Here is a 22,787-nt window from a genome sequence, read left to right as displayed (position 1 = left end):
GAACCAGCAACCTCAGCATTGCAGGTCAACACTTTATCTACTGCACCATCACCGTTCAGGCTAAATTATACTATTTAATGATGCATAAATAGTTAAGAAAACCAAGGAAAGTATTACAAAAATAGATTTTGTGATTACTTCTGGAAATATGCAGGTTGTAGTTGGAAGGGGATACATGTACAGGTAGCCTTCTGCGGTCTGGAAATAATCTTTCCTCAATTGAATTGTGGTTAACCAGATGCTGCCTTTACAATTGCTTGTTAAACTGTACATATTTTGTGTGTTTATATTTATCTCAACACACACACTATACTACACACATACACACAGCGTAAGTTGATCTTTCATCAAAATTTTAGCTGCTATAAATTTTTCTACCCCCATTTCTAAACTTCACAAATATTCACTGATTAGCAGATACTTTTAATAATGGAAGCAAATAACTTCTCCCAATAGTATAATGAACACTATAGAAAAATTATGGCAGCTATGTTTACCGAATGCCTTTTTTGTGACACAATATACTATACTCTTCATATACATTAACATATTTAAGATTATAAACAACTCTTAAGAGTAGTAGTATCAGCCTCTTTACAGAGGCAACTGCCAATGTCCACATAATTATAAATATCAGTTAATCTGTCCAAATCTGTGTTGGACTTTGCCACCATTCTACACAAATTCCAATAGCTGATAAGGCTTATTTACTACCCATCTACTCACCTTCCTCTTATAATAGTCTATGGCAATTTTCCCCATCTGATATTTAATTAATCATTTACTCAACATTGATTCATTTATCCAAAGTATATTTCTTTAGTACCTAATGTATTTCAGGTACTGCTCTATATACAGGACATACAGGGATGAAAAAGAATGGTAAAGTCTAAGCTTGCATTTTGGTGGGTGAAACAGACAATAAACCAAATAATATCAGAAATCAGTTCTATAAAGAGAATAATGTGATAGTGATTGGGGGAAGTAGAAACATTTGGCTGAGAGGTGAATGCTGTATCAGTCATGCAAACTACTAGATGGGGTTCCCTGCAGAAGCTGTAAAAATCAATAAATAGAATGGAGGCTACTCTGCCTGTAGTACAGTGAAAAAGAATGGCAGGTGACTCATGCTGGGCCAGGTCAGTCAGAGGAAAGAATTTAGATTCCATTCTTGATATAATGGGAAGGCACTGGAAATTTTTAAGCAAAGGAGTGTTACAGTATGATTTACTTTAAAAAAAAATAACTTAAGACCTATGTAATGAAAAGACTGCTTGGAGGTCAGAATGGGAATTGGCAAGCAAGAGGATGTGGGAGACACTCATTTTTTTTTAAGATTTTGTTTATTCACTTTAGAGAGAAGAGAAAGAGGGAGAAAGGGGAGAGAAGCAAAAAGTATCAATTCCCTTATGTGCCTTGACCAGGCAAGCCCAGGGTTTTAAACCGGCAACTTTAGCATTCCAAATCAATGCTTTATCCACTGCATCACCACAGGTCAGGCTATACTCCTTTTTTTTTTTTGGGGGGGGGGGGATATGAGAAGCATCAACACGTACTTGTAGCACTTTAGTTACTCATTGATTGCTTCTTATATGTGCCTTAATGGGGGTCTCCAGCCGAGCCAGTGACCATGGGATCATGTCGATGATCCCACACTCAAGCCAGCAACCCTGTGCTTAAGCTAGTGAGCCTGTGCTCAAGCTGGCAACTTCAGGGTTTCGAACCTGGGACCTTAGCATCCCAGTTCAAAGCTCTATCCCAAGGGTCGGAAACCTATGGCTCACAAGCCAGATGTGGCTCTTTTGATGGCTGCATCTGGCTGCAGACAAATCTTTAATAAAAAAAATGTTAAAGCCCTGGCCGGTTGGCTCAGCGGTAGAGCGTCAGCCTGGCGTGCAGGGGACCCGGGTTCGATTCCCGGCCAGGGCACATAGGAGAAGCGCCCATTTGTTTCTCCACCCCCCCCTCCTTCCTCTCTGTCTCTCTCTTCCCCTCCCGCAGCCAAGGCTCCATTGGAGCAAAGATGGCCCGGGCGCTGGGGATGGCTCCTTGGCCTCTGCCCCAGGCGCTAGAGTGGCTCTGGTCGCGGCAGAGCGACGCCCCGGAGGGGCAGAGCTTCGCCCCTGGTGGGCGTGCTGGGTGGATCCCGGTCAGGCGCATGCAGGAGTCTGTCTGACTGTCTCTCCCCGTTTTCAGCTTCAGAAAAGAAAAAAAAAAAAATGTTAAAAATATAAAACATTCTCATGTATTACAATCCATTCATTTCCTACCGCTCATGTTCATGGTTGCAGGTGGCTGGAACCAATCACAGCAGTCCTCCGGGACAACACCAAATTTTTATTGGATAATGCAGAACGTACATGGGTCATTGTATAGCTCTCACGGAATTACATTTTAAAATATGTGGCATTTGCCTGACCAGGTGGTGGTGCAGTGGATAGAGCGTTGGACTGGGATGCCAAGGACCCGGGTTTGAGACCCCGAGGTTGCCAGCTTGAGCGCAGGCTCATCTGGCTTGAGCAAAATAAAAAATGCTCACCAGCTTAGACCCAAGGTCGCTGGCTCGAGCAAGGGGTTACTCGGTCTGCTGAAGGCCCGCGGTCAAGGCACATATGAGAAAGCAATCAATGAACAACTAAGGTGTCGCAACAAAAAATTGATGATTGATGCTTCTCATCTCTCTCTGTTCCTGTCTGTCTGTCCCTATCTATCCCTCTCTCTGACTGTCTCTGTAAAGAAAAAAATTTAAAAAAATAAACTTAAAAAAATTTTTTTTAATATGTGGCATTCATGGCTCTCAGCCAAAAAGGTTCCCAACCCCTGCTCTATCCACTACACCATTGGTCAGGCAGGAGATATTCGTTTTTATTAAGAAACCCAGGGAGGAAAGATGAAGGAGGCTAAACTGCATTGGTAGCAATAAAAAAAAAGTGTTCAGCTTCCAGATATATTTTGAGGGTAGTTCAGATTAAATGAGTGTTTATTATTCTTAAACAACTATTTATTGCATGGTATAATGTAGCAGACATTGTTCTAGGTACTAGGGATAAAGAGATAGGTCCCTGACCTCAAGATTATATATTACATATTCCCATAGGGAAAAAGACACTTAATAGGTAAATAAAACTATCCTACAATGTCAGATATGTTATGATAAAAAAAAGAGTAACAGGGGTGGAGTAATACCTTAGATAAATCAGGGAAAGTCTTTGCAGAGGAGGTAACATTTAAGTAAAGATGTAGAGTGAAGCACAAGCCACAGAAACATTAGGAATTAAAGTACCTTGGGTAAATGGTACAGCATAATAAAAGACCTTGAGGTGAGAATGTGCTTATGTTGTGAACAGAACAGCCAAGGCAACATGGCTATAGCAGAATAACCAAATAGGAGGGTGGCAGACAAGGTCAAAGAGGTCGCTAAAGGACAGATTCCATAAAGCCATGTAGATCAGAGAAATTTTCAAATTTTGATGGAAGTGTGATGAAAAGCCATGACAGCTGAGAGCAGGGGAGGAATACAAGATTCACAGTTTAGAAGGATCACTCTATTTTTCTGAAGTTGAAGGATAGTAATATGAAAATATTGTATAACAGTGCCTTCAACTTGAGAGGTACTAGTAGAGGTGTGTGAAGTGGGATATATTTTAGATATATTAGTTGAATTGAAAAGGGTTTGCTGAATTTAGTGCAGAATATGAAAATCACATTAAGAATGATTTCTAGGGTTTTGGCTTAAACAACTGAAAAGCTGTAACATTAACTAGGATGGGGAAAACTGGAAAGGAAAAGGGTATAATACAGGGATCAAAAGTTTTGGGTCTTGCCCTGGCCGTTTGGCTCAGTGGTAGAGCATCGGCCTGGCGTGCAGAAGTCCCGGGTTCGATTCCCGGCCAGGGCACACAGGAGAAGCACCCATCTGCTTCTCCACCCCTCCCCCTCTCCTTCCTCTCTGTCTCTCTCTTCCCCTCCTGCAGCCGAGGCTTCATTGGAGCAAAGATGGCCCGGGAGCTGGGGATGGCTCCTTGGCCTCTGCCCCAGGCACTAGAGTGGCTCTGGTCGCAACAGAGTGACGCCCCGAAGGGGCAGAGCATCGCCCCCTGGTGGGCGTGCTGGGTGGATCTCAGTCCGGCGCATGTGGGAGTCTGTCTGACTGTCTCCCCATTTCCAGCTTCAGAAAAATACAAAAAAAAAAAAAAAAGTTTTGGGTCTTGAGATGACTATTAGTCTAGCACAGTGGTCGGCAACTCATTAGTCAACAGAGCCAAATATCAACAGTACAACAATTGAAATTTCTTTTGAGAGCCAAATTTTTTAAACATAAACTATATAGGTACATTCCTTATTGAGGTAGCGCCCGCAAGTGGTATTTTGTGGAAGAGCCATACTCAAGGGGCCAAAGAGCCGCATGTGGCTCACGAGCCGTAGTCTGCCAATCAGGGGTCTAGGGGAAATGTAAGATAGCTGTAGCTACAAAAAGTCTAGAGCTCAGGGGAGAGGTCAAAGCCAGACATAACTATGGCTGACAATCTTCAAATACAAAATTTCTTCATATTTGAGAATTTACTGGCTCAATTCTTAGGAGCCACCTATCAATTCAGATTTATTCCTCCTATGAATATATTGCAGTAGCACAACTTACCAGTATATATATACTAATATATAATAAACTTTAACTATAAAATTCATATGTCCTCAGCTTCAGATTAAGATAATTGATTGATTTTTATAAATCATTAAGAAATAGAAATATAGGGTCCCAACCTAATATATTAAAGTCAATATAAATTTTATTAGAACAGTCTTAGAAAAACTAAAAGAATCAGGAATCAGTCTATTTTTATTACAGCTTCCTTACTTCTCCCACCTCTTTTATTCTTTACCACCAGAAGCTTAGTCAACAATAAGCTCACAGAGTTAGCTATTTATTTTCAAAATAGAATTTATTTCTGTAATTAAGAATTAAAATATTGCTGTGAAAGAAAAGTATAGAAAAATATTTATAATGTGCAACACTAATTTTAGAGCAAAGGCAATTAAACACTAGAATTTATGCTCAACTTCTACTTGAAAGACCAACCAGTATTTTATATTTTATTAGTACAGTGGAAAAAAATATATAAACTTGCATTTCAATTAATAATTATAATTCAATAATAGGTTTAAGATACCTGGTCAGGTCTTTTTGAAAATAAGTACAAATCTTGGGGATACATTTTTTTGAAGATGACTTCATAGTCTGATAAATCTACTGTCCAAAAGCCACAAGGATTTATTTTTTACAATTAATCTGCGTACTTCAATCAGTGTGGAAACAGTATGTGCTTTTTGGATAAAACCAAATGTTTTGGAAAAAAGGGACAGTAGTATCATCTTTAATTATAATGGTACAAAAGCAAGTAAACTCATATATCCTCAAAACTTGGTTGCCACCAGGTGGATCTCAAATTTAGACAACAAACAGAAATAAAAAAATATAAAACAAATCCTATCCATCCTTTCCCCAAAGTTTTATTTACAATTAAAATATAGGTATTATTTTTATGCAGAACATTCAAAAAAATTGGCGAAACGTTGACTAAGGGGAGGACAATTCTTCAGGGACTACTGTTTGCAGTTTGCAGATAAAAATAATCTTCTCTAGGAAGAATAATGTCAACATAGCAGCACTATATTCACCCGGAATTCCAAAGCCAATGGATCTATCATGTGGCAGGAAGCCAAACCTTCTGGCTGCTCACAACATCACTCAGCTTCCCTTTAATCTTCAGGAAGTGTCTCTTGAATTCCAATCCATCACCCTATATTAGAAGTAATATCCAAAAATAATGTAAAAAAAATTATCAAACTCTCTGTAGTGGTACATAGAGACAAACTTCTACAATTCCCTTCAGGTCCTCTTAATTCTGACTTGATTTCAGGCCCATCACTATTCATACCACACTGAGCGCTCAGAGCAGATATAAGCACATCCTGTCTGTTTCAAGCATTGATATCTCTGGATCTCAGTCATTGTTTTCCATAACCATTGGAGGTTCATAAACTAAAAACAAGCTAAGCATCTACAGTGAATCCTTGCCCAAATACTATGGCAACAAAGCCAGTGATTCAGTTATAAGAAAAATTTTATTACATTAGAATCTTAATAATATAATTCTATACCAAGAATCTGGACAACAGTATAGCAACATATCTCCAATATAAAGAATGTGACCCCCTCCTCCGAATTCCTTTAGAGCTACATACAATCTCTCAGGAAAGAGAGAAGATACTATTTTTGTCTTGTATGCCAAGAGCTTTAAAACTATATATAACCTCAGCACCAATAACTTCTAAATAAATAATAAGGAATGTGAACAAAACTCTATGTATATGAGTACTTACTAATCATAGAATTACTTGCAACAGATAAAGGTTCATTTAATGTGTGAATATTTTTGACAAATCATAATTTTTATAATAAAAATATAAATTCAATAAGAAAAAGTTTGGAATGCTTCAAATTATTAAGGGTAATTAAGGGTAATATTTTAGGTAAGGGTAATTAAGGGTAAAAGTAATTTAGGATTATTTTTATTTTCTTATTCATTACTAATAGTTTCTACAAAACCCAAAAACATTTATAAAGAAAATATAATTTGAATAAACAATGTTTTAGAAGACTAGATGACAAGAACAGATGTTCAAAATATTAAACAAAAATGCAAGTTACCATATATTTACAAATGCCATGTACATATGATACCATTTAAATATAATCTCCACATAAGAGTTATCTCCATAGAAGGAAGACTACTATAATGAACATATATCCAAAATAAACCTATGTTCTCTATGGATAAGATTAATCTTAATTTTCATTTTATTCTTTATATATTTTTATATTTTAAAAATTTGTACAATGAACACATAAAAATACATTTTAAGCAAAACAAAAAAAATTTTTTTAAATGCGCTGTTCTACATACCTTAGAAAGACGGAAGTCAACCAAGATCTTCTCATCCATTTCTACCAAATTCACTTTGAAAATCAGTTTATTGTTTCTTCTATCAGTTGTTGATACAGTAACCTAAGGCAATAAAAATAAGGTTAAGCCAGATATGTGGGTAGAGAGTGCTCTAAATAAAAACTGTAATTTCAGGTCAGTGATACTACTGGGATAAAACTTTGAGATGCAGCTTTATAGTACTATAGAAGCAGTGCCAATCAAGAGCCTAATTCCTTCCAGGGATTTTCCTCTCCCTGTCGGTGTGTGCTCCACTCAGACCAACAGGATGCAGCTCCATTACCAGGGCGTGAGCCTATGTGAACTCTCAGCAACAATATAAAGAAGTATTTTACCAAAACAAAACAAAAAACCCTTCATAACAAAAAAACAACAAAAGAAACACACAACTGAAAGAAGAAACAAACAGAGAAAATATAGAGAAAAAGTAAGATTATTAAAACATAAGGAAGAGCCTGACCAGGCGGTGGCACAGTGGATAGAGCGCCGGACTGGGATGAGGAAGGACCCAGGTTCGAGACCCAAAGGTCGCCAGCTTGAACACGGGCTCATCTGATTTGAGCAAAGCACACCAGCTTGGACCCAAGGTCACTGGCTTGAGCAAGGGTTACTCGGTCTGCTGAAGGCCCACGGTCAAGACACATAAGAAAGCAATCAATGAACAGCTAAGGTGTCGCAACAAAAAACTGATACTTCTCATCTCTCTCTGTTCCTGTCTGTCTAACTCTCTCTCTGTCTCTGTAAAAAATAAAAATAAAAATAAAGCATTAGCCTGACCAGGCAGTGGCGCAGTGAATAGAGCTTCGGACTGGGATGTGGAAGGACCCAGGTTCGAGACCCTAATGTCGCCAGCTTGAGCACGGGCTCATCTGGTTTGAGCAAAGCTCACCAGCTAGGACACAAGGTCGCTGGCTCCAGCGAGGGGTTGCTTGGTCTGCTGAAGGCCCACAGTCAAGGCACATATGAGAGGGCAATCAATGAACAACTAAGGTGTCGCAATGCGCAATGAGAAACTAATAATTGATGTCTCTCATCTCTCCGTTCCTGTCTATCCCTCTCTCTGTTTCTGTAAAAAAATAAAAAAATAAAAAATAAAACACAGTAATTGAAAAAAATAAAAAATAAAGCATTAAAATAACTCTATGTTGATTAATCATAAAGTTGTGATTTGTGATCATAACAGCCAATAGAGAAGCAGAGCTATATAAAAGCAAGGTTTTATGTAGTATTAAAATTAAGTTAGAATGAATTCTAACTAGATTGTTAAAAAATAAGATTTTAAGTGCAATCCTCAAGGCAATCACTAAGAAAAAAACTTTATAAAGAAAAAAAAGATTTAAAACAATACACCTGAACATATCTACTGAAAACAAAAGGCAATAATGGAAAAACTGAAGAACAAAAAAGACAAAAGTTATGTAGAAAAAAGCAGAGGCAGAAATAAGTCATTCTTTTTCAGTATTCGTGTTAAATATAAATGGTAGATATTAGCAGAACAAATTTTAAAAACATAATCCAAATATATACTGTCCATACTAGAAAAAAATTTTAGGTTGAAAATAAAGGAAAAAATAATCCATGAGAACTATAACCAAAACAAAGTTGTTTTGGCTAAACCCTTGGTCAGCAAACTGCGGCTTATGTGCCACATGCAGCTCTTTGGCCCCTTGAGTGTGGCTCTTCCACAAAATACCATGTGTGGGCGCTACCTCAATAAGGAATGTACCTACCTATATAGTTTAAGTTTAAAAAATTTGGCTCTCAAAAGAAATTTCAATCGTTGTACTGTTGACATTTGGCTCTGCTGACTGAGTTTGCCAACCACTGGTAAACTAACATCAATCAAAGTAGACTTTAACAAAAAAATTTTTTAAGAGACAAAGGATATTCTATAATGTTAAAAAGGTCAACAGAACAGAAAAATATAGCATTATAAACATATTTAACTAGAATTCAAACACTAAAATATGAGACAAAACCTATCAGAATAAAAAGAATTCAGCAATAATAGCTGGAGAGTTGAACACTTCAACTCAATAATGGGTATAAAAAATCAGATAAATATGAGAGTGGTACCTCTGAACAGGTAGCCCACAGATGGTTACAAATTATCTGACATCAACCCATAACTAAACCACACCTAACTGTATTGACAAAAAACACAACCAGTAGTGGGTTTCAGATCACACCAGTGCTAGACCCAGCTAGGTACACATGTGGCACATTCAGAGGGGAAGTCCAGCAAGCACCAGACCCTACTGAGAATAACTCCGCCCCATGGGGCAGCCACTTCAGTGTCTCATACATAGTGATCAAGGCTAGACCATACATACATAGTGATCAACCCCTAGAGCCAGCAGCCTGAAGGGTTTACTCCACCCACACAAGGGCCAACAGCATTCAAGACTCATATACAACAGGAGGGTGCATATATCCTGCAAGAAACATTCTGAGAGCAAGGAGCTCAGGTGACCTGGAGGTCTGTACCACTGAGCCCAACAAGGTATCTTTATCATAAAAACATCACAAGTTTAGGAGTCAGAGAAGAGCTACCTAATACACAGATAAAATGGGCAGACAAAGCAGTATGCTCCAAATGAAACAACAAGAGAAATCCCCCAGAAAGAGAAGTAAATGAAATAGAAGCAACCAAACTATCACATGCAGAGTTTAAAACAATGGTTATAAGTATGCTCAAGGATCTAAGGGTAAGAATAGATGGTCTCAATGGGAATTTCAAGAGATAGTAAATATTAAAAAAGAAACAGAAACCATAAAAAAGAACCAGTCAGAAATGACGAATTCAATGTCTGAAGTGAAGAATATAACAGAAGGAATCAGCAGCAGGCTAGGTGAAGCAGAGGACTTCCTCAGCAATTTAGAGGACAAAATAATAGTAAGCACCCAAGCAAAGCAGCGAAAAGAGAATTAAGAAAGCTGAGGGAAGTCTAAGAGATCTCTGAGACAATATCAAGCAAAAGAACATCTGAATCACAGGGGTACCTGAAGGAGAAAAGAGAAAACAATGGACAGAGCCCTGGACGAATAACTCAGTTGGTTAGATCGTTGTCCTAAAGTGCAGAGGTTGCCAGTTTGATCCCTGGTCAGGACACATAAGGGAGCAGATGTTCCTGTATCTTTCCTGCTCTCCTCTCCTACTCTTTAAAATCAATAAAATAAAGATAAAACAACAACAAGGTATATAGAACCAGTTTGAAGAAATAATAGCTGAAAACTTCCTAACCTGGTGAAGGAAAAATTCACATAAGTTCAGGAAGCACAGAGTCCCAAGCAAGATGAACCAAACCTAAGAGGCTAACAACAAAAACATCATAATTAAAATGTCAAAGATTAAAGACAGAGAGAATCCTAAAAGCTGCAAGAGAAAAGCAACTAATTACCCATAAAGGAGCCCCATTAGGCTGTCAAGTGATATCTCAAAAGAAACTCTTCAGGCCTGAAGGGACTGGCAGAAAATATTCAAAGTGTTGAAAAGCAAGGAACTTCAACCAAGACTATTCTATCCAGCAAGGCTATCATTTAAAATGGAAGAAGAAATAAAAAGCTTTACAGACAAAATAGGCTAAAGGAGTTAATTGCCCACAAAACAGTATTGCAAGAAATGTCAAAAGGCCTGCTATAAGAAGAGGATATGAAAAAAGAAAGAGTAGTATAGGTTTAAAAAATAGAATAGTAATAAATAAGTATAGATCAATAACCTTAAATGTAAATGGATAAAATACTCCAATCAAAAGACACAGGATAGCTGAATAGACAAGAAAACATGACCTATATACATGCTGTATACAAGAGACACACATCAAAACAAAAAATACAAGCCTGACCAGGTGGTGGCACAGTGGATAGAGCATCAGACTGGGATGCAGAAGACCCAGGTTCGAGACACCGAGGTCGCCAGCTTGAGCGAGGGCTCATCTGGTTGAGCCCAACGTCGCTGGCTCAAACAAGGGGTTACTTGATCTGCTGAAGGCCCGAGGTCAAGGCACATAAAAAAAAAAAAACCAAAAAAAAAAAACCAAAAAAAAAAACAAAAGATACACAATATCTATTTCAGTATTGACTGAAAGTGAAGGGACAAAAGAAAAGCAGGGGTAGCAATATTTATGTCTGACAAAATAGTCTTTAAATGAAAGGCTATAGTAAAAGACAAAGAGGGACATGACATAGTGATTTTAGGCAGCAGTCGAACACATGGATATACACTGTAGACATTTATGCACCCAATGTACAATCACCTAAATATACAAAGCAGATTTTGATGGACATAATGGGAGAGATCAACTGCAACAGTCATAGTAGGGGATTTTAACATCCTACTGATATCAATGAATAGATCTTCCAGACAAAATCAACAAGAAAAAGTGACCATAAATGACACAGTAGATCAACTGGATTTAACTAATATCTTCAGAGCATTTCACCCCAAAGCGGCAGACTATACATTTTTTTTAAGTGCATGTGGTACATTTTCTAGGACAGACCACATGTTAGGGCACAAAATAAGTCTCAATAAATTTAAAAGACTGAAATCATATCAAGCATCTTCTCTGACCACAATGGCATAAAACTAAAAATCAGCTGCAACTGAAAAACATCCAAACACTTGGAGGCTAAATAGCATGTTATTAAAACATGAATGGGTTAACAATGAGATCAGAAAGAAATAAAAAAATTTTCTTGAAACAAATGAAAATGAACATACAACAACCTAAAATCCATGAGACACATGGCCTGACCAGGCAGTGGCACAGTGGATAGAGCGTTGGACTGGGATGCAGAGGACCCAGGTTCGAGACCCCGAGGTCGCCGGTTTGAGCGCGAGCTCATCTGGTTTGAGCAAAATTCCACCAGCTTGAGCCCAAGGTCACTAGCTCCAGCAAGGGGTTACTCGGTCTGCTGAAGCCCCACGGTCAAGGCACATATGAGAAAGCAATCAATGAACAACTAAGGTGTTGCACGCAATGAAACTAATGATTGATGCTTCTCATTTCTCCGTCCCTGTCTATCCCTCTCTCTGACTCACTCTCTGTCTCTGTAAAAAATAAAAAAAAATTTTTAAAAATTAAAAAAATTTTAAAATCTATGAGACACAGCAAAAGCAGTCCTGAGAGGAAAGTTCATAGCATTAGAACCTCAAGAAGCAAGAAAAATCTCCAGCCTGACCTGCAGTGGCAAGGTGGGTAAAAGTGTCAACCTGGAACGCTGAGGTTGCAGGTTCAAAACCCCAGGCTTGCCTGGTCAAGGCACATATGGGAGTTGATGCTTTCTGCTCCTCCCCCTCTTCTCTCTCTCTCTCTCTGTCTCCTCTCTCAAAAAAATGAATACACAAAATCTAAAAAAAAAAAAAAGAAAAAAAAGATCTACCAGAAGACATTAAAAAAAAAAATCTGGCCCTGGCCGGTTGGCTCAGCGGTAGAGCGTCGGCCTGGCGTGCAGGGGACCCGGGTTCGATTCCTGGCCAGGGCACATAGGAGAAGCGCCCATTTGCTTCTCCACCCCCCCCCCTTCCTCTCTGTCTCTCTCTTCCCCTTCCGCAGCCAAGGCTCCATTGGAGCAAAGATGGCCCGGGCGCTGGGGATGGCTCCTTGGCCGCTGCCCCAGGCGCTAGAGTGGCTCTGGTTGCGGCAGAGCGACGCCCCGGAGGGGCAGAGCATCGCCCCCTGATGGGCAGAGCATCGCCCCTGGTGGGCGTGCCGGATCCCGCCTGGTCAGGCGCATGCGGGAGTCTGTCTGACTGTCTCTCCCCGTTCCCAGCTTCAGGAAAAAAAAAAAAAAAAAACTCCAATAAGCAACCTAACTCTGCACCTAAAATAACTAGAAAAAGAACAACAAACAAAGCCCAGAGGAAGTTAAAAGGAATAAAGGTCAGAATAGAAATAAATGACATAGAAACTAAAAAAAAATACAAAATACAAAAGATCAATGAAACCAAGAGCTGGTTCTTTGAAGAGATAATACAAGATTGACAAACATTTAACTAGTCTCATCAAGAAAAAAAAAAGACCCAAATAAATAAAATCAGAAATGAAAGAAAAGTAACAACAGACACCAACGAAATAAAAAGGATTTTAAGAAAATACTATGAAGAACTTTATGCCAACAAATTGGACAACTGGGTGAAGTGGATAAATTCCTAGAAACATACAATCTTCCAAAACTGAATCTGGAAGAATCAGAAAACCTAAACAGACCGATTACAACCAGTGAAACTGAAGCAATAATTAAAAAACGGCCAACAAACAAAAGTCCTAGTCCAGATGACTTCACTGGCAAATTTTACATTCAAAGAACATCTATAAGTTCTCAAACTATTCCCAAAAATTCAAGAGGAGGGAAGGCTTTGAAGCTCATTTTACGAGGCAAGTATTTGAATTTTAAAACCAGATAAAGACACTATAAAAAAGAAAACTACAAGACAATATCCTTGATGTACATAGGTGCTAAAATTCTCAAAAAAATATTAGCAAACCAGATCCAGCAATACATTAAAAAGATCATACATCATGGTCAAGTGGGATTTATTCCAAGGATGTAAGGCTGGTACAATATTCAAATTAGTAAATGTGATATATCACATTTGAAGGATAAGAATAACAAAATCATATCCATAGATGCAGAAAAGCATTTAATAAAATCCAGTAATCATTTATAATAAAAAAAACTCTCAGCACAATGGGAACAGAGGAAATGTACCTCAACATAATAAAGGCCATATACAACAAACGCACAAACAACATCATCCTCAATGGGCAAAAACTGAAAGCAATTCCCTTCAGATTAGGAAAAAGACAAGGGTGTTCCCTTTTCACCACTCTTATTCAACATAGTTCTAGAAGTCCTTGCCACAGCAATCAGACAAGAAGAAGAAATAAAGAACATTCAAATTGGAAAGGAAGAAGTAAAACTGTCACTATTTGCTAAGGATAGGATATTGTACATAAAAAACCCTGAAGTCTCCACTAAAAATTACAGGACCTTATAAATGAAATTGGCAGGGAAGCAGGATACAAAACTAATACTCAGAAACCAGTGGCATATTTACATATCAATAATGGACTATCAGAAAAAAAAATTAAGGAAACAACCACATTTACCAGTCCACCAACAACAAATAAAGTACATAGGAAAAAATTTAAGCAAGGAAGTAAAAGACTTATACTTGCAAAATTAAAGGACATTGAAAAAAGAAACTGAGAAAGATACAAACAAATGGAAGTATTTATCAGGTTCATGGTTTGGAATAATTAACATCATTAAAATGTCTACACTACCCAATGCAATCTACAGATTCAACTCAATTCCTACTAAAATACCAATGGCATACTTCACAGATATAGAATATTCCAAAAATTAATATAGAACCCAAAAAACACCTAGATAGCCTCTGCAATCTTGAGAATAAAGAACAAAGTGGGAGGTATCATACTACCTGATACTACAAGGCCACTGTAATCAAAACAGCCTGGTATTGGCATAAGAACAGGCAAGATCAATGGATCACAACAGAGAACCCAGAAATAAACCCACACCTTTATGGTCAATTAATATTTGACAAAGGAGGCAAGAATCTATAATGGAGTAAAGACAGTCTCTTCAACAAATGGTGCTGGGAAAATTGAACAGGTACATGAAAAAACAATGAAACTAGACCACCAACTCATACCATATACAAGAATAAACTCAAAATGGATAAGAGACTTAAATGTAAGTTGTGAAATGATAAAATCCTAGAAGAAAACTTAGAAAATAGTGTATCAAACATCTCTCATAGAAATATTTTTGCTGATACATCTCCTTGGTCAAGTGAAACAACAAAAAAACCCAAACAGGACTAGATCAAACTAAAAAGCTTTTGTACAGCAAAACAAACCATCAAGAAAATGAAAAGACAACCCACTGAATGGGAGAACATATTCACCAATATATCTGACAAGGGGTTAATAACTAAAATTTATAAAAAAAAAAACTTATATAACTCAACACTAGGAAGACAAACAATCCAATTAAAAAAATGGCCAAAGGCTTTGAATAGACACTTCTCCAAAGAGGACATATAGATGGTCAAGAGGCATATGAAAAATGCTTATCACTAACCATTAGAAAGACATAAATTAAAACCACAATGACATATCACCTCACACTGCCAGAATGACTATCATCAACAAATCAACAAACAAGTGTGGCGAGGGAAACCCTTGTGCACTGCTGGTATGAATGCAGATTCGTACAGCAACTGTGGAAAACAGATGGAGTTACCTCAAAAGTTAAAATGGAACTGCCTTTTACCCAGCTCTTCTGAGAATTTACCCTAGGAATCCCAAAACACTAATTCAAAAGAAGATATGCTCACCCTGTGAGCATTATTTACAATAGCCAAGATTTGCAAACAGCCCAAATGTCCACAGTGGATGAATGGATAAAAAAGCTTTGGTACTCTTACACAATGTAATATTACGTGACCATAAAAAGAAGGGAATCTTAACTTTTACAATAGGATGGATGGACCTGGAGATTATTATGCTAAGTGAAATAAGCAAGGCAGAGAAAGACAAGTACTATTATGATCTCACTTATATGTGGAATCTAATAAACACAATAAAATGATGAACATAATAGAAACAGAGGCAAAATAAAGTCAGATAAAAATAAATAAGAAAATTAAAGATATAAGTAACACTATAATGCCACTGGACCTAACAAACATGTATAGAACACCTGCCCCAACAACAGAATACACATTCTTCTTAAGTACACACGAAACATTCCCAGTGCAGACCACATGTTAGGTAACAAAACATGTCTCAAAAATATAAAATGATTGAAATAACACTAAGTATCCTCTCTGATCACAGTGGAGTACAATTAGAAATCAGTGACAAAGAATTCTGGAAAATTTAACAAATACGTACAAATTAAACAATGTACCAAAATAACCAATGGATCAAAGAAGAAAAAATCACAAGGGAAATTAGAAAATAGTTTGATATGAACAAAACTCAAAACACTAAAACTAATAGGAAACAACAAAAGCAGTGCCCAGAGGTACCTGTATACCTATAAGCATTTACATTAAAAAAGAATGATTTCTAATGAATCAGCCTTCCACCTTCAAAAACTAGGAGAAAAAACAAGGTAAATAAAAAGAAAGAAATAATAAAGATGATAATAATAAATAAAATCAAGACTAAAAGAATAGAAAATTCAATGAAACCAAAAGTTAGTTCTTTGACAAGATAAACAAAATTGACAGACATTTAGCAAACTTGATCAGGGAAGACACAAATTACTAAAATAAGAAATAAAAGTGATGCCTGACCAGGTGGTGGCACAGTGGATAGAGCATAGGCCTGGGACACAAAGGACCCAGGTTTGAAACCCCAAGGTCAAAGTTGCCAGCTTGAGTGTGGGCTCATAGACATGATCCATGGTTGCTGGTTTAGGCCCAAAGGTCACTGGCTTGAGTAAGGAGTCACTGGCTCGCTGAAGCCATCCCCCTCATAAAGGCACATATGAGAAAGCAAAGAATGAACAACTAAGGTGCCGCTGTGAAGAATTGATGCTTCTCACCTCTTTCTCTTCTTGTCTCTCTTGCAAAAAAAAAAAAAAAATTGTATTTGCAAATATGTAACATCTTATATATAGAACAGCTTAAAGAATCTTTAAAGAATCTGCAAAAATAACTACTAGAGCTAATAAATGAGTGCAGCAAATTTGCAGGATATATGTTAAATTCATAAAAATCAGATGCATATTTATACACTAGCAATAAATAATTTGAACCTAAAATTAAAATTTTTCATTTACTATAACATCAAAAAGAATTAAATCTGGCCCTGGCCGGTTGGCTCAGTGGTAGAGTGTCGGCCTGGCGTGCAGGAGTCCCGGGTTTAATTCCTGGCCAGGGCACACAGGAGAAGCATCCATCTGCTTCTCCACCCCTCCCCCTCTCCTTCCTCTCTGTCTCTCTCTTTCCCTCTCGCAGCCAGGGCTTCATTGGAGAAAAGTTGGCCCAGGCACTGAGGATGGCTCTATGGCCTCTGCCTCAGGCGCTAGAAAGGCTCTGGTTGCAACAGAGCAACGCCTCAGATGGGCAGAGCATCGCCCTCTGGTTGGCATGCCGGGTGGATCCTGGTCGGGCGCATGCGGGAGTCTGTCTGACTGCCTTCCCATTTCTGGCTTTGGAAAAATACCCCCCCAAAAGAATTAAATCTTAGAAGTAAACTTATTCAAGGAGGTGCATAATTAATTGAACACTAAAATCTACAAAATATTCTACAGAGAAATACCAGTAAATGGAAAAACAACCTGTGTTAACAGATTGGAAGACTTAACACTGAAAAAGACAAACTTAGAACATTCACATTTGACAAATTATTATCATTATTATAATAATTATTATAATTATTATTGAGAGGCAGGAAGGTAAAGAGACAGACTCCCACATGCACTCTAACTGGAACCCACCCAGCAAGGCCCCTATGGGGTGATGCTCTGCCCATATGAGGCCATTGCTCTGTTGCTGAGCAACCAAAGTATTTTAGTGCCTGAGGCAAGGCCATGGAGCCATCCTCAGTGCCCAGGGCCAACTTGCTTGAAAAAGCCATGGCTGTGGGAAGGGGGAGGGAGAGAGTGAGAGAAAGAGAAAAGGGGAGGGAGGTGGAGAAGCAGATGGTTTCTCTGTCTGCCCTGACCAGGAATCGAACCCGGGACTTCCACATGCTAGGCTGATTCTCTACCACTGACCCAACTGGCCAGGGCCACATTCTATAATTTTTAAATTTACCACAAAGCTACAAAAATCAAAACTGTATGGTACTGAAAGAAATATAGACATACAGATCAAAGGAACAGAACTGAGAATCCAGATATAAAACCATAAATCTATGGCCAATTTATTGGCAGTGGAGTGCTAAAACCATCCAATGGGAAAAGAATAGTCTTTTCAACAAATAGTCTTTCCATCAAAATGGATGAAAAGACCTAAATTTAAGAGTTAATACTAAAAAATCTTGTTAGAAGGAAATAAAAGTGTACACCTTCATGATCCTGGATTAGACAACAGCTTTTTTAAACCTGGTATCAAGAGCACAAACAACAAAAGAAAAAATAAATATAAATTCTAAAATGTTTTAGGTTGCCTGACCTGTGGTGGCACAGTAGATAGAGCATTGACCTGGAATGCTGAGGTAGCTGGTTTGAAGCCCCAAGCTTGACAAGTCAAGGCACATGTGAAAAGAAACTACTACAAGTTTGTGCTTCCCCGTTCCTCCCCACTTTCCCATGTCTCTCTTTCCTCTCTCTAAAACCAATAAATAAAATATTTTTTAAAAAAATGTTGTAGGTCAAAGGACACTAACAAAAAAGTAAAAATGGGAGAATTTCTCTCACAGAATTGGAGAAAATATTAACATACCAGGTATCTGACAAAGATCTGTCCAGAAAATATAAAGAAGTCTTACACTTCAACAGTAAAAAAAGAAACAACTTAATTCACAAACAAAGGATCTGAACAGACATTTCTCTGAAGAAAGTATATAATGGTCAATAAACATATGACAAAATGATTAACATCATTAGTCATTAGGGAAATGCAAATCAAAAGCACTATAAGATAACATTTCACACACACAAAGAAAGTTATAATCAAAACAGACATTAGGAAATGTCGACAGAGTGGAGAAACTGGAACCCTCATACATTGCTGGTAGGAATGTAAAACGGTACAGCTGCTTTGGAAAACTACTTGGCAGTTTCCCTCCAAATTAAATAGTTATTATATGCTTTAGCAATTCTCTTCATAGCTATATACCTAAGAAATTAAAAATTGTCATATGCTCAATGTGTCCCTTCTACATTCGTACATTGAAGCCCATTAGCCCAAATGTGACTCTTTTTGGAGACTGAGCCTTTTTTTTTTTTTTTTTTTACAGAGACAGAGAGAGAGTCAGAGAGAGGGATAGACAGGGACAGACAGACAGGAATGGAGAGATGAGAAGTAGTCAATCATCAGTTTCTCACTGCACATTGCGACACCTTAGTTATTCATTGATTGCTTTCTCATATATGCCTTGACCGCGGGCCTTCAGCAGACCAAGTAACCCCTTGATGGAGCCAGCGACCTTGGGTCCAAGCTGGTGAGCTTTTTGCTCAAACCAGATGAGCCCGCACTCAAGCTGGGGACCTCGAGGTCTCAAACCTGGGTCGTCAGGATCCCAGTCCGACGCTCTATCCACTGCGCCACCGCCTGGTCAGGCGAGACTGACTGAGCTGTTAAAGAAGTAATTAAGTTAATAATGAGACCATTAGGTAGGTCATAATACAATCTGACTGGTGTCTTCATAAGAAACAAAAATTAAGCCTGACCAGGTGGTGATGCAGTGGACAGAGCGTTGGACTGTGATGCAGAGGACCCAGGTTCGAAACCCTGAGATCACCAGCTTGAGCACAGGCTCACCAGCTTGAGCTCGGGGTCACTGGCTTGAGCAAGGGGTCACTCGCTCTTTTGTAGCCCCCCTCCAACCCCTTGGTCAAGGCACATACGAGAAAGCAATCAATGAACAATTAAGGTGCTGCAACAAAGAATTGATGCTTCTCATCTCTCTCCCTTCCTGTCTGTCTGTCCCTGTCTGTTCCTCTCTCTGTCTCTCTCTCTTTGTCTCTGTCACACACACACGCGCACACACACGTACACACACACACACACAGAGAAATGGAAATTAACATTCAGAGACAGATATAGAGAAAAAAGGCCATATGAATAGGCAGTCAGAGCGTGGCCATCTAAGAGCCAAGGAGAGAGGCCTCAAAGGAAACCAACACTGCCAGGACCTTGATCTTGGACAGCAATCTCCAGAACTGCGAGAAAATAAATTTCTGTTGTTTAAGACACTCTATCTGTGGTCTTTTGTTATGGCAGCCCTTGGAAACCAAAATACAAGAATGGTCATAGCAGCATTATTCATAAGACAAAAAGTATAAACATCCCAAAATTGTCCATCAACAAGTAAATGTAGTCTACCAATACAATGAAATATACTGACCCATATAAAAGATATTCTAAGTACTGATAAATGCCACAACATGGACTAACCTTGAAAACATAATGCTAAGTAAAAGCAGACACACTCATTTACATGAACTGTCCAGAACAGGTAGTCCACAGAGACAGAAAGTAAATTAGTGGTTGCCAGGAAATGAAGAAGAGAGAAATAAAAAGTGACTGCTAATTATATAGTTTATTTTGGGGGTGATGAAATGTTCTGGAATTAAATAATGATGAGTGTACAATCTTGTGAATATTCCAGAAACCACTGAATTGTACACCTTAAAATAGTGATAATTTTCATGTTATGTGAATTTTACCTTAAAAAAAAAGTGAATTATCCTCACAAGGGAGAGAAAAATTGGGCTGGTTGCAGATTTTTGCAGAGCAGCATTTCCTCCTTTTAGGTTTTAAAGCTTATAAATCTACAGGAAAACTGAAAGAACCATATAATAAATAATGCTATACCCTTCACTGGCTTTATCGACCTAGATAAGTATGTATATAATTGTACTTTTTTATGTGCTTGTTTTTGTATTTTTAAAAACTAAGTAACAGACAACATATACTTCACTTCAACATGTTTCTCCCATGAACCAAGACATTCTCTGACAAACCACAATTTTATGATCATACCCAAAATATTTGAAACTGACACAAAAACATTACCCAATATAAATCCATATTCAAATTTCCCCAATTGATTCAATACATCCATTACAGCTTTTTCCTTTAAAGTCACCATCTAGTACAGTGGTAGTCAACCTGGTCCCTACCGCCTACTAGTGGGCGTTCCAGCTTTCATGGTGGGCAGTAGCGGAACAACCAAAGTATAAATGAAAAGATAGATTTAACTATATGGTAAGTTGTTTTATAAAGATTTATTCTGCCAAACTTAGCAAAAATCTGACATAAAGTACTTGGTAAGTAATTATTATTATATGCTTTAACTTGCTGTAACTCTTACTTTATAAATTTTATAAAGTAAAGTTACTTCCCTACTTTATAAATCACCATTACTGTGGAACCGGTGGCGGTTAGAAAATTTTACTAACAGAGATACAAAAGTAGGCGGTAGGCATAAAAAGGTTGACTATCCCTGATCTAGTGAAAGATCCTGCATTGCATTATTTATCAGGCCTCTTTAGTCTCCTTAATATTAGAAAATATTCCATTTGTTTTTCATGATATTAAGATTTTTGAAAAGCCTAAAGGCAGTAGAATGTCAATGTTACAAATATGCTATAACAATATAAAAAAAAATTGATAGGTGGGAACAGGACATGGAGGAAGTGTGAGACTGTTAGTGTATGCATCTTTCAAAGAAGAATCAATTGTTATGGTTAAAATTTAAGCATAGTTTTTAAGAAAATAATGAGTCTCAATATTTTTAATAACTTAGAGAAGTCTTAAATATTATTTCTTTCTTTTTTTTTTTACCGAGACAGAGAGTCAGAGAGAGGGATAGATAGGGACAGACAGACAGGAACAGAGAGAGATGAGAAGCATCAATCATCAGTTTTTCGTTGCAACACCTTAGTTGTTCATTGATTGCTTTCTCATATGTGCCTTGACCGGGGGCTTTCAGCAGACTGAGTAACCCCTTGCTCAAGCCAGCAACCTTGGGTCCAAGCTGGTGAGCTTTGCTCAAACCAGATGAGCCCGTGCTCAAGCTGGCAACCTAGGGGTCTCGAACCTGGGTCTTCCATATCCCAGTCCAATGCTCTATCCACTGCGCAACTGACTGGTCAGGCTTAAGGTAAAAAACATTTTACTTAAATTTCCTCAATTTCAACTATTTCTTTTTCAAAAACTAAACTAATTATATTTTAAAAACATATGATGACAGTTTTCTTAAATCAATGAAATATATACCTGGTTCATACAACTCTTCTTCCACTGATAGCCCAATTTCTCACAAGTTTCTTTCAGACACTGGTAAGACTTGTCTGCATCCAATTTGGTAAAAAACCGTGTCATTCTTCTGACCAAGCGTTGCCAGGGGTTCTACATGTCAAATAAAGAAAAGCAAAAATAAATCTGGTATCATCAAAAGCAGTCATATAACTATTTAGTCTGAAAATTCTTTCATGTGATTTAAGGTTCTTATACATAAAGGTCTCTAATTATCCCTCCCCCTTGTCAAAAAATGCTGTATAAATTAAAAGTGTTAAAAGTCTTAAAAATAGACTTTAAGACAAAAAAAAATACATGGCTTCTATTATTTATTTGAAAAACTAAATTCTCTTACCTGTGAGGATCCTGGGGTGCCAAGTAACTGACTATTCAGAAGCATATGATCTGGACATGTGGGCTGGGAAAAACTGATCCCTTGTACTAATTTATCAATGTATGAAGGGCTGGTGTCCCATAAGGAAAGACCTGTTGGTGGTTCTGGTTGAGAGCTGGAATACTTCACATTTTCTTCACTGAGGCATTAAGATATGGGGAAAAATATATCATTAGATAAAATATATCAGGTCTTTTTTATATCACATTACCATTTTTACACCAATAAAACTGATAATCATTATTAAGTTAAAATATATACATGTATTACTTTCCAAGAGGAACATTATCTTTAACAACTACCGTATTTCCTCATATATAAGATGCACTTTTTTCCAAAAAATTTGGGGTCTAAAAATTGGGTGTGTCTTAAACAGTGGTTGTACTTTTTTTTTTTTACTTGCATTTCCTGCTTTTTTGCCATAGATGAA

At 37.8% G+C, this 22,787-nt stretch overlaps 1 protein-coding gene across 3 annotated transcripts in view; it reads right to left on the bottom strand.

Moving 5' to 3' along the window:
- Nucleotides 1-4,373: 4,373 nt before the first annotated feature.
- CHEK1 (checkpoint kinase 1) overlaps nucleotides 4,374-22,787 on the bottom strand; it is a 43,834-nt gene continuing 25,420 nt past the window's right edge. For 2 of the 3 annotated variants that reach the window (XM_066365148.1, XM_066365147.1), the window contains 4 exons: nucleotides 22,319-22,496; nucleotides 21,943-22,074; nucleotides 6,966-7,067; nucleotides 4,375-5,798 (listed from right to left, as the gene is read on the bottom strand). In XM_066365148.1, the coding sequence (XP_066221245.1) occupies nucleotides 5,703-5,798; nucleotides 6,966-7,067; nucleotides 21,943-22,074; nucleotides 22,319-22,496 (508 nt within the window). In that variant the 3' untranslated portion in view covers nucleotides 4,375-5,702. Of the gene's footprint in view, nucleotides 5,799-6,965; nucleotides 7,068-21,942; nucleotides 22,075-22,318; nucleotides 22,497-22,787 lie in introns of all 3 variants that reach the window. The other variant, XM_066365149.1, reaches the window with a different exon arrangement.

Source organism: Saccopteryx leptura, chromosome 2, assembly GCF_036850995.1.
Source record: "Saccopteryx leptura isolate mSacLep1 chromosome 2, mSacLep1_pri_phased_curated, whole genome shotgun sequence".
Lineage (NCBI taxonomy): Eukaryota > Metazoa > Chordata > Mammalia > Chiroptera > Emballonuridae > Saccopteryx > Saccopteryx leptura.
The sequence above is the reverse complement of the archived record's forward strand: the minus strand, read 5'-3'. Positions and strand labels throughout refer to the sequence as shown.